This window comes from Cupressus sempervirens, chromosome 3 (assembly GCF_028749045.1).
Source record: "Cupressus sempervirens isolate cs-2001-9-10 chromosome 3, ASM2874904v1, whole genome shotgun sequence".
Lineage (NCBI taxonomy): Eukaryota > Viridiplantae > Streptophyta > Pinopsida > Cupressales > Cupressaceae > Cupressus > Cupressus sempervirens.
In genome coordinates this window covers 683,117,052-683,130,257 of record NC_143120.1, presented here as the reverse complement: position 1 = coordinate 683,130,257, position 13,206 = coordinate 683,117,052, and the positions used below count along the sequence as shown (strand labels likewise).

General features: G+C 37.2%; 1 protein-coding gene across 2 annotated transcripts in view; it reads left to right on the top strand.

Moving 5' to 3' along the window:
* LOC149568571 (Pseudouridine synthase family protein) overlaps window positions 1–13,206 on the top strand; it is a 213,173-nt gene that overhangs the window by 47,437 nt on the left and 152,530 nt on the right. For both annotated transcript variants that reach the window (XM_089821466.1, XM_089821467.1), the window contains exon 2: window positions 11,246–11,302. In XM_089821466.1, coding sequence (XP_089677592.1) covers window positions 11,246–11,302 — 57 coding nt within the window. The remainder of the gene's footprint in view (window positions 1–11,245; window positions 11,303–13,206) is intronic.

The window sequence follows — 13,206 nt, the reverse complement described above, 5'->3', positions numbered from 1 at the left end:
TGATACTTTCTATTTGGCTCCTCTCTTCAAGTGCCCACAGCCTTTCCTTCATAGCTACCAAATTGTTCACAAAGATGTCTGGATACCACGTTATAGGTGTCCTTGTGGGGCTGTAATTATTTGGCAGCCCATCCTCCACTGTGTCTATCACCTGAGAATTATCTGTCTTCCCTTTACCTTTAATATCTCTGATATTATCAAATCGCTTAATTGTTTCAGAGATTTCAATCGGCCTCAGACTTTGTTCTCCCTCCCTTGCGCTGTCTGGGATTTGTGGAATCGGTTTCGGATTAAACTTTCATATCTTTCTCCGCCTAATTATTCTTTTATATTGTTTGACATTCACAAAGATGTAGTTTCCTCCTGTGGGTGGTCTGCTGGCTTGTGAGAAGCTCAGAGTGTTTGTGGGTAAATTACCATTTGTCCCTCCAAGATTGAATGAACTCGTGTGTGCGGCTGAGGGTCTTGGAAGAATGAGGAAGCTCCCTTGATTCCACTTGATGATGCTGCTGTGCATTAAACTATCCCCGTATGATGCTATGCTATGCATTATTATTAATCGTGCCAATAGTCGCTTCTTATAAATTTATGTCAGATTGAATTAATGCTGCTGCTGAATATGACGTGTGTTGTATAAGTCCATATCTTTGACACTTTGTCTTGACTGCCACATCAGCCTTGGAATTTATAAGGCAAGTCTGACTGCCATATCAACTGGGTATAGAGTTTTCATTTTCTTTTCACACAAAGATGCTCCCGATACCTAAGTTTGTCTTTTTCTCTTCAGATAAGACAAATTCTTCTGGCTACCACACAGGCAGCTTATTCACAGAAAAAACAAAAAACTCTTATGTAATGCTGCCGTTCTGCCATTTAATCACCCAGTTCAGACAAATAAATTTATCTTTGCAGATAGTCTTGGTACGTTGGAACACTCACTTATCATTACCATCTACCAATGAACTGTTTAAGCATATCACACCATTTACTTGTCATATTAAATGCCGACTCATAATCCTTCTGAAATGTTTGCACCTGTGGTGTGACCGTTCTGAAATGTATTCATCATTCTCTTAAACATGGATTACTGTTATCTTTGACACTTCAATTACAATCATTGTTTTATCTAAATTATTTCTTTCTCTCACTATAATCAGTATTCTTTATGTCAGTTCCTGCACTTCCTTTGCTGCTGGTTTTAGTCACTGTATATAAACTTCATAATTCATATCTTTATAGGATGAATGTTCACAGCTCCTGAAGCATATAACACTTAGCATGATGCCATGTGATTTTTATGTTCAATACTATTTTGGTCACCTTGACTTTGTCTTTGATTGGCATTGATCAATTTTATACTGATGATTTCATGAAAAAATTTAAACAATTTACATCTACGATTTGTCATTGCTTCCTGTATATCTTTGTTTTGAACTACATAAAGGATCAGTCTTCTTTACTCCAATATGGTTGATGTCACACAATACACTAATTTATTAGTGTCATTCTATCATTCTTGACAATTCCTGTATACAAGTGTTTTTGTTCCTTTGACATTGATGATGGTTATTCTAACAACCTGTCCATGCTTATAAAAACCCTTTGACATCAATGACAATATTTCCATCATATATATATATATATTATATGCATTTGATATATATCTATATATATAGATATAAATTAAATATGTATTAAATATATGAGATATTATATAGTTAAATAATCTTTTGTGATTATATTAATTAGATAATAATGGATAGACATGTCTAATGAGGAGACATCTCTCCATGTCTCTTCCTTAATATAAATAAAAGTGATATCGCTGCCATTGGAAAACATACACCATAAAAGGCAATGCAACTACATTTGCAGCGATCATTGAAAACCAACAATCCGTAGCAAACCTGGATAATCTCATGGGTTGTTCTTAAAAACCTCCTACTCTGATATAAGTGAACCTTGGAAATTGGATGTAAAAGCTTCTGTAGGTCTGAATAATTTGTTGAGCTTCAGGTGAGAGTCGCTGTTTGGGCACACCAACTAGTTCAAAAGAGAGTTTAGCCATAAATACATCATGAACCCTTCTATAGTCAATAAGGATTTGATTCTTTTGTAGCAAGGAACAATAGCTACAAATGATGATATTCGGATCCCATGGTTCATGTGGAATAGCCGTAAGGTTTTGTGTGCATGCCAAGCAATACATCAAGTATGAGGACAAAAAGAAATCCTTTTTGATATTCTCTCTAAAAAAATTGTTAGGGAGAAGTCTCAAAATGCCATGTGGAATAATAACATTGGTAGAAAAAAAGTGTTACATTAAAGAATTCAACCAAACTGGGGATCATGGTGAGAAAGCGTACCTCGGGGCTACTATTAAAGGTAAGGCAAAGTAGTTAGTAGCACAATTGAGGATAGGATTTGATCACCTCAGGTGCGAGACGGGTAGATGGAAGAGGCCCAAAGAGGCTAGGAGCAGCGGATTTGCATGTTTTGTAGGATGGGAGCTATTCAAACAAAATGGCATTTTCTCTCAGAGTGCACAGCTTACGACAACATCCGAACTTTTTATGATGTCATCCTAAACGCAGACAACATGCATAGCTTATTTGAAGTTGACAAGATCAAGCAAATTGCGGATTTCTTGGTTAAGATCCATATTAGAAGATTGGAAATGGAAAGGAATATGGAAAATATTTAGTGCTGCGTTCATTTGGTCCCTTAGACTATTGTGGTCTCGTGGAAATCATTAAAATCATTCATTCATTGTCCTCTCAGGGAACTTGCAATCAATTCTCTCCAATCTAAATATTATTTCCCTTCCAAGATGATATCTATGTAAAAGTACATCTATTCCTCAAAAAGATATGCATCGGGGAAACCTCTAACCTTGTGTAGAAGGACCATGAAATCATGTATGTGAGGTTTCATATGACCTTTGTTCAAACCTATAGGTAGGTGCGAACCACCCTTATAGAATTTCTAAGTCCGATGCCTGACTATGACATTGCGATATTTGTCAGGGGCTTCATTGAACTCGGCAAGAGACTGTGTGGTAGTGAAATCCGTGAAAGGTTGTTCAAGGATTTTAAAGACGGGCATCATAGTTTCGCGGTCTACAAAAACTGATATCCCTCCATCATTTTTCCTTATACATCTTGTTTTAATGTCATGATGGCTTACACATTCTCGTATCAATTCAGGGCTTATAGGTGCAAGAGGAAAAGATGCTGCTGATAGCAGACCACTATCTATCAATGATTTCACCAACAAAGGGTTCGTCTAAGTGCTCATATAGCCTACTATGAGTAGCTTCTACATCCACACCCCTCAGCTCCGTGTCAGTAATCAACAATCCTCTGCAATGCGTATTGCTAGTATTGCCAAAGAAGTGGAGAGATGACCTTAGGGTTCCTTTGCAAAGAGGCAATAACAGCTATCCAACATTTCATGTAAAGGAAAAATTGTAGGAAAGACAAACTAGGGAAAGTTGCAAGAGATTACCTTGAACATGCTGAAAACTGGTTAAAAGAGACTTCTTTGAACCCCTTGTACTTCTCCTTTGCAGTCGCTTCTTGCAAAAGATAATTAACCTACCACCTTTGTAAAGTAGATTTTAAGCTGACGATGTAATTAAAACAAATCTTAGGGATCGGGATGTAAAAAGATTTACATGCCGTGGGGACTGTTTGATTTGACATTTTACGGCAAGCTTAATTAGTTACCAGTCTTTTCACCCATTTTCCCGCACCATGTTATGATTGCATTGCATGCGACACTCCGTTTTATAGCCACGACACCTATCATGTACTTTTCCCTTCACCTTAACTTTAAATGATTATCGTACAAGAATGTTATAGTGAGATCTCTGCCTCTTTTATTGCCAGGTCATCTATACCATACCTCTCAACTTGGCACTTGTTTCTGAACCTCCCGGTATTTCGCTGAATCAACACCATATTTGGCTGGCAATTGTTGAACACCGGGACCCGCTGCTAGCTGCATATGGGATACATTCCGTACTATTGAACAGGTTTGAACCAGTTTGAACAGAGTTCAAAATGGTTCGAAAGGTTCAAATGAGTTCAAAAGTTCAAACAGGTTGAGAAGTTCAAGATGGTTCAAAGGTTTGGGGAATTTAGAAGAAAATTTTAACTTACATACACATGACCCAAATCACAACTGACCACTCTTGAGGACTCTTTTAAGAGGACTTAAGGTTGGTTTGCTAGCGACATGACAAAATTAAGGACTTGATTTTGAATTGATGGTCCAAAACCATTGATTCAGGTCAACATCCAAATGAATACAAGGCAACTAAAAGTACCAAAACTAACAGTAATGTAGGGTTAGTGGGCATGGATGTAGCCAGAAAGTAATCTCCAAAGGCTAGATCACCTCTACAATTCAACCCAAGCCATAAAACATTCCACTGTAGAACTGTAAAATTATAGAAACTCATTGGTGTGCCAGGAATCAAAACTCTATAAGGCTGATTGGAAAGTGGACAGCTGTACCAATTCTGAAATGTCATCCACAACTTTAACCCTGACTCAACAACTCACTGCTGCAAACTGCACCTGGGTTTCAAATTCTGGGATCAACTTCAATCACATCACTTAAATTGGTACAATCTCCATCAACCAACTTAAAGAGAGGGTTATCAGAAATCAAATTAATATTCACGTCAAATGATGGATTATTAACAATTTGCAAAGTATTCTCAAATTCTAACTTAGACCAGCATCACCTGAAAATGCCAAATTAGGACTATTCTCTAAGTCCAAGATTTCTTGGATTTTGTCAAAGCTTTTCAATCATCCACTTGAGTTCTATTGCCCTTTCCCATTTTTCTTGTTCCCTGAACTGTTTAGCAGCGAAAATCTGATTTTCTACTCTAGAAGAGGCATTTGAATGTTCTTGAAGGAATCCTTAGTTTTTCTAAATTCAAACATAAGCTCATCGACATTAGCCTTTGTTTCCTTGTACAACATTAAAGTCTTATCAACAAACTTTGATCCAGAATATCCAAGGATTTCAAACTAAAAAAATTTAAAATTAAAAAATTTTCATATTTTTAAAAAGTTTTCCCTAGGTCTTAGTAAATGAATTTTTCGGAGGTCTTCTACTCAAAATTTGAAGATAGATAGATAGATAAAATTTTAACGTCCACGAGGCCAAAAATAGCCTATGGGACAGCAAGACAACTCAAGCAGACTTAAGTAGCGCTGTTCGCCTCTTGTGTAGACTAATGATGAGCCCCCCCAATTGCTCAATGTACTCTTCGTTGAACAGGTTATGCCAAGAACTGTCACATATAGTATCCGCAAACTTATCCCTGCTATCCTTGTAGGCCTCACATTCTAGAATAAAGTGTTGTTCAGTTTCCACTTTCCCAGAATTGCAAAATCTGCAAATTCTCTCTTCCCAAACCTCCTTTGGCCTCTTCCAACGCCCGGTCTCACAACGAAGTTGGTGAGAGTTGGTTCTCAGCTGAGCAATAAGAATTTTAGCTCTCCAAGGAATGTTGGCTCCTATGTACACTTTTTCGAGTTGATCACAAGTGGGGTTGAACTCATTTATATAATATAGTTTCTTCCTCCCAATCTCGCTTCCCCAATTTCTCTTGTAGAATTTCTCCATAACAAAGACCTTTATTTCTTTATTACTTGTGGGGCACATATTGAAATGAATATTCCATTTACTCATCCACTTGATGTTTTGTTGCATCCATGTCCTTTTTCGCTTACATAGTGTGTCACTAAAGACAACTTTTGGCCATCTATCCTCTTCCATTTTTTCGGTTCTTTTTAGATAGCTTAAAAGGCGAACCATAGCAAGTGCCTCAATAGGCGCAGCCCCCATTTCACTTAGCATGATGTCATATGGAACAGTGCTTTTAATTTTAAACTTGCTTGTAATCAAGCGCTTTTGGATTCCTTCGATTTGTTTCCATTGTGCTATAGTAGTGCTGCTGGCCCATAATTCACACCCATAAAGAACAACTGGCAGCACAAGAAGACCAAACAAGGTTTGAATAGTTTTCCAATCCCACAACTCCGCTTCACGGCACCTATTCTGAAGAGCGTAGAAAGCTTTCCATCCACCTAATGTCCTTTTATACCTGCAGCTAGACCAGCTTAGTTTTTTGTTGAAATCGATGCCAAGGTATTTATATTCCGCAACTTCTTCGAGAACACTTCCATTGTAATAAAATTCATGTTGATGCTGTTTTTTATTATTAGAGAAAATCATAACCTTGGTTTTGCTGATATTGACTTGCATCCCCACCATTCTACAAAAGCGCTCAAGAGAAGATAGATGATCTTGCAAACCACAAGCAGATTTGGCAATTAAAATGAGGTCGTCCGCATATAGGAGTAGCTTTATAACAAATTCTCCTAGCTGAATGCCTTCACGCTCTTGCGTGTTTAACCACTCTTCCAGTTTGTCAATATATAAACCAAATAAAGTAGGGGATAAAGGGCAGCCCTGTTTGACCCCGATATCGCTCCTAAAACATTCTGAAATGCCATCTGAAGTTCTGATTTTGACTTTCACCTCTTCGTACATTCTATGAGCAGCAGCTCTGAGATGCCTAGGAATCCCCAATTCTTCCATCCTCAACCAAAGCTTGTCTCTCAGAACGGTATCAAAAGCCTTTTTGAAGTCAACAAAGCAACAAAAAACCTCTTCTTTTTTCTCCCACTCTTTTTCAATAATGTGTCTCAGAGTGACACAGTGATCCACTGTCGAGTGCTTTGGCCTAAAACCAGCTTGCCCTTTAGCACGTTTATGATTTTCTTCTGCCCATTTGCTGATCCTAGTTTCTATCATACTGCCAAAAAGTTTAGCAAAGAGGGGATTGATCATTATAGTCCTGTAGTTGGAGGGATTGTTAACATCACCACTCTTAAAAAGCAGTATTGCAAGGCTGATTGTCCAATCTTTCGGAAACCCTTCCTGGCAGATTTTGTTGAAGATTTCAGTGATGTGCGGTGCAAGAGTTTTCATACCCCACTTCAAATATTCAGCTTGAAGCGCAACAAGGTCTTTTGCTTTGCCTCCACCCAACTTCTTAATCCCTGTCTCTATCTCTTGCACAGTAAAAATATTTGTGGTATCATTGACCAAAGGTGGCTGTCCCACTACACCCTCTTGTTCATAAAGTTTCTTAGCATAATCAAACCATTGGGTGGCAGTAATATTATTTTCAGTTTGCTTCCTCCTTGGTTGGAGTTCTTTCCAAAAACGTTTGGGGTTATTTCTGCCCAAGAAAATTAGCTCCTCTCTCCTTGTGGACATAAAATCGATTTTTTTCTTCTTTAGGATCTGTTTGTAGGTCTTAATGTCAAGGTTAGTTTTATTTGACTCCCTTAGATTTCTCCTAGCCCTCTTGCATTCCTTATCAAACCATGCATTGGCTGGAAAACAATTAGTTTCAGATTTTCTATTTTTTGCTCTCTTGCATTTTGAAAGAGCCTTGTGAATCAGATTTGATAAATCATGACTATTAACACCATGCTTATACATAGGGTGTCCCATACAAAGTTCCTCAAGAGCAGCCCTGAAAGTGTTACTATTTTCTGAAGTTAACAAAATTCTGCCCTGAGAAGGTGGGTGTTGAGGGCCTTGGATTTTTGCCCCAATCCGTCTATCCTTTGCCCAATACAAATTTACGTACAGTGGTCTATGATCTGATTTGAGATCCCAAATGTGCTCTCCAATTTCAACTTCTTCAATATTATTATACAAATGCTGCGAACAAATTACATAGTCTACCACACTTGCCCCGTTGTATGTGTTGCAAGTGAAATTGCCCGACTTAGCCCATCTAGCCAAACCATTACAGATTATTAGATCAAATGTGCCACACAAAGTGATCAATTCTTCCCCAAAATGATTGCAGCCTTTAGCATCTTCGGATATTCTATCCCATGGATGATTTCTCTCTTCTGTGAGCCAAATGGGGTTATCATTTACTTCGGAGCTGAAAATACTTGCTTGCCAATTTGCTGTCCTAGCATTGAAATCTCCAACGAGAAGGACATCCCCACGTTGTGAAAAAACAGCAACATCTTTCTTTAACGTAGCATAAGGGTCATTGTGATCTAAACCACACTTTTTATAAATTTTAGATACTTGTGGAGCAAAGTAACAAGCTGCAATCCTGAGAAGAGTGTTATTTTCCACGATTTTGAGCCATATAAATTGTTTATTAGAATCAGTCTTTTCCAGCTGAATGACACGACCTTCTTTTTCTTTTACTAGAACCATTATACCTCCATAACCTTTACCATTTCCCGCTGCCTCATTCCACACTGCCATCTTCCAGTAGCCTTCAAACAATGGGGTCTTACATCCCTCATGCTCATGTGTCTCTATGAGACAAATAATGTCTTTGCCTTCCGCAATAGGCCCTAACCCAGGCCCACGTCTCCACGGATAACCTCTGCAATTCCAACAAACTAAACTTAAGGACGCCTGGGTTAAGCTTGATTGCTATTTATTTTGATGCGAAAGACTCAAAGTTGAGTTATTATCGCTAGGTGTGATTATGGATCTTGTTGTATCGCTGCCTGTTAAGGTGTTTGTTGTTGCACCTTTGTTGCCTTCTTGCTGCCCTTCATTGTAGCGGTGGCCAAAATGAGCAATAACTGCTTTTCCCTAAAACTTTCATCGGTCCCTAAAACTGGGCAGCCAAAGGCTCCCTGTTTTAGATATTGAAACTAGATTTTTAGTTCTTCTTTCCAATGGTACAAACTGTTTTGAATTTCGAGCTCTAGGTCAAAAGTTATGACCCCGGCAAGTTGGGGTAAATAAATACCTAGTTTTTGGATAGTTTTAGATAAATATTGTTATCTTATTATAGCCACATAAACATTTCGAATTCATGGCTGAGGTGACTTTTGATGTTCCATCATTGTATATATTCTTACATTTTCGAATAATGAGGTGGCTTTTCATTTGCATACAACTCTTTTGAGTTTTTGCAAGTGTTTTTCCAAAATTTGAACATTGATATCTCAGGAATTTGAATCACCCCAGATATTGCTGTTTCAGCCCATTTTATAAATCAGATCAAACTTGATAACTATATATTGGTCGTGGATCATGTGTAAGTAGGCTGATTTCGTTCATTCCATAGTGCTCTTGAATCTTAACATTACGTAACTCAATAAGGGAAATAGTTTTTTAATACTGATTTCAAGGTGTCTTGTGGATGAATTTTTCAAATAGGCTTTTTCATGTCATCCATCCTAGTTAATGTGTGCACTTCATTTTCAACAGACACTATAATGATATTTGTTAATGTTTTCTCAGCCAAAGTCTACTTTACAGTTTTAATATCTAACAGGTTACAATTTGTTTGTTTTCTCAAATTTGAGATTATCATATGTACAAGTAATTCTATACTCTCAGTATAACATACTTAAAGTAATAATGTATTCTGATTATAATAAACTGAAGGATAATTAAATCTGACCTTTAAAAAAAGACAGAATGGAGAATGCAACAGTTTGTAGGGAACTAGCTCTGTGCCACTGGCACTGAGACAATTCTATGATCAGGCCATTCCACATAATAACACACACCAGAACCCTAGACAGTAGAAATAGCCCATTAGTTATTTTATGTTCGTCAATGCTGGATATGATATCATTCCTTGTTATAATTATATGCTGGAAAATCCAATTTTGGTTACATTGGGAAACTTGCTTGGTAGTTTGAATACTCCACATAACTCCTTTGCATGGTAATTCTGCTCAGAATGAGCACGGGCTTGTATCACCTTGATTTCAACTTACCACCTAAAAATGTTTTCAGGAGAAATACTCGTTCCTTTCATAGTGGCTTTATTTTTTGACATCCCGTCCACACTGCTCTGTTAAAACTTACTCTAATATAAAGAGATGGTTCCGGTGAAGTACATGATCTCTATCAACTGTTGCTGTTGTTTGTGCAATGAATGAAAGGGACAGTTCCGGTCAAGTTCATAGTCTCCAACAAATACTGCTGCTGTATATGCAATGAATGATTGATAATTGTGTACGTCCCTCGACTACATATGCCAAACTTAAATCCCCAAGGAGCACAGTCAAAAGAAATTGCACTCCAAAATGTTGAAAAAATACATATATTTCTCTGATATGGCTCATGAAAAAGATTAAATCCCTTATAATGCAGTCTGTATTCCCCGACCTGCTATTTTCTGGCTTAATCTGGAGGATGCTGTTGCCTGATTGTAAATATAACAACTATGGAAAACAAAAAGTTACCCTTTGAATAACTCTCTTACTGTCATAGTCCAATGATGAAGAACTCCATTAATATCTCAATATGAAGATCCAGATAAATCCTCCAATGCCACCTAGGTCAGATCTTTCACTGATGGCGATGGATATCCTTCCTCCAATTGCTGAAACTGCCAATCTGAGATCACACTCAAACTATACAAATTAATAAACTATTCCCAATGATGAGCTTCAATCCCAATAACATGTTTTATAATGTTTTGTTTCCAATACAGAAGATCCGACCATCATTATTCAAGCGACTTGTTTAACTTAGTCACTTAATATATAAATTATTTATTATTTTCTATTGTTTAATTCTAAGAAAAATATCTAATATCTAATTCTAAATATTGCTGCTAAAGAAAGAACTTAGCTTGGGACTGGGGACATTACAGACACCCATAGTTGACTTTTCCATCTTTCATCATAAATATGAAGTTCATGCAACTTTAATGTTCTGCTGTTATAATACATGCAAAAATCAAACTATTTTCATACACTAAGCTGTATGCATAAACTCCATTAGACACACATAAATAGAGTTGCATTTGTCATCACAGATTGTTAAATTTTTAAATTTTTAATTCATGTAGACATTGTTTATTTATTTAAATGAATTCTACAAGGGGGCTTGTTAGTGCCCCATCGGATCATGCATGGTTGCATTTATCTTTTTTCAGAATTTGACTGTATTCCTCATTAGCTTGGTACAACTGAATTGACTGACTAATAATCAATTATTGATGATCCATGATTCCATTTCTTTCAGGATATGACTATATTATTTAGTAGCTCAGTATGTTTGGATTTATAGATAATGTAGAGTGTGAATCTATTGCTATTAATTTCTTAATGGAGTTGTTCGTTGAATCATCCTTTTATAGCTCTTTTGTTTACAATAATACTTTTCTCACAGATCCCTTTGCAATGTATTGGTGATGCAGGATGCATTTAGCAAGTTTGTTGGCCAACCTGTTTCTAGTGCATGCTCAAGCAGAACGGTGAGTTCAGTTTCTCTCTTAAAATACTTCTGAAGCATCCATGTTGTCCTTTTATAAATTGTTTGCTACCCTTGATTGTTACTGTGCATTGTAAAGTTTGATCGCACTACCAATGCAAATGCTGTTGAAAACAATAGGTTACTAATATTCTTTATTTTTAAATATAATAAGGTGAAGCACTTGTCTCATGATGAACCTTAGCATTATTTTAAGTTAATATTCTGGGCCCTCTAAATTTAGACAAGGGTGTTCGACCCTATATACTTAAAAGTTAAGCCTATAAATAAGGAGGATAAGCATTTTCTAAAATCATCATAACCTCAAAATAACAAATTCAGGTTTTTTCTTTTTCTGATTATTGGAGGTCACCCCATTGAAAGTGGAGTTCAATTTTTACCTAGAAATAAAGATAAACAAGAAGAAACAAATAAAGAACACTTAAGACACAAAAAGACACAACAGTTTATTTTGGGAAAACCCTTCAACTTGAAGGGAAAACTCAGCCACACCCCAAAAATATCTATTTTATTAAATAATGGAGGTTTGAGCACAATGCTTCTCAGTGTTACACGGGGACTCGCACCCCCTTCCCAAACCTCGGAGTGCCTGTCCCTTGACGTCCCCACACCGGGTACTTGCGTACCCAAGTACCCCCACCTCTGCCATTCCGCAACCGTGTTGCCGCTGGAATGGGGACTTGGATTTCTATTTGAATTTTGATTTTTGAATGCTCAATGGTTCTAGTTCATGTTGTAATTTTGCTATGTTCAAGTATTTTAATTTGGTATGCTCTATTGAAACATCATTTCATAACAAGCATTTCAAGTTCTATATGTATACTATACAACACCCCTCCTTGTCCATCCTCCCCTTGCCACCGTCCCTTGGCCGTCCCACCGCTGTCTCAAAAATGAGGCCCATTTTTCCCCCTTCCTGGAAACTCATCTTGACGTACCCCAGTACTAGTGTTACATTGCTTCTAACTAATACGCCACACATCACACAAAGCAATGATATTCATCTTGAATTGAGAGAATCTTCATATCATAACTCAAAGTTTGCGTTATTAGGTCTGGACCCTGCTGCCTGGATTTGGGTCCGGGTTTGTGCGCGTCCAGATTCGCGCTTGAGTTCGCTGCAAGTCCAGGAAGGGTCCGGATTTGGGACTGTGAGTCCGTCTGGGTCTGCATTAACTAGTAAAATTGAGCAAAATCTCTGTGTTTTTTTGTTTTGCAGTCTGAGGTACTTATAACAGAAGTAAGAAATGACTATAGCAACATTCTAAGTATGTTAGATTAATTTTTGAACATTATCAGATATTGGTTGCCGCATGTTTATGGCGATTCTTGTTGGCAGTTTGGCTAAGGGTAGTTCATAGGGTTGTCATTTATGGCAACATATCACTCATTTTGAGATGACATAACTAAAGGTTAAGTTTGATGAAAATATATTTAGAAATTTGTCTAAGAATGATACTGTTAAACAGGAAACAATTAGAGAGTTTTGTTCGGCGAGCTTCACAGGAAACACATAAACTTATGCAGACTTAGAGGAAGGGAGTACATACACGAGAGAACACACATGCAAGCCCACGGAAAGAAATCTAAAGTTTTGGGCAAGTTATGGGTAGTTTACCAGAGAAAGGTTTGATAGGACAGAACAGGGTAAACAATAGAATATTGGAATTTAGGTTAAGGAATCATTTCGGTAATTACTTAACAAGGTTGGGATGACATCCTAGATGTTAACTCACACGTGACAGAAGATAGTTTTGAGCTTTAGATAATGTGCAAGCATTGCAAGGCCGATTGGACTAAAGTTTTTGATATAAAGGACTTATCTTTTTGATTAGTGAAGTATGGCATTGTATTGTAATAATATAATGTTTATATGTGCATTTTGTA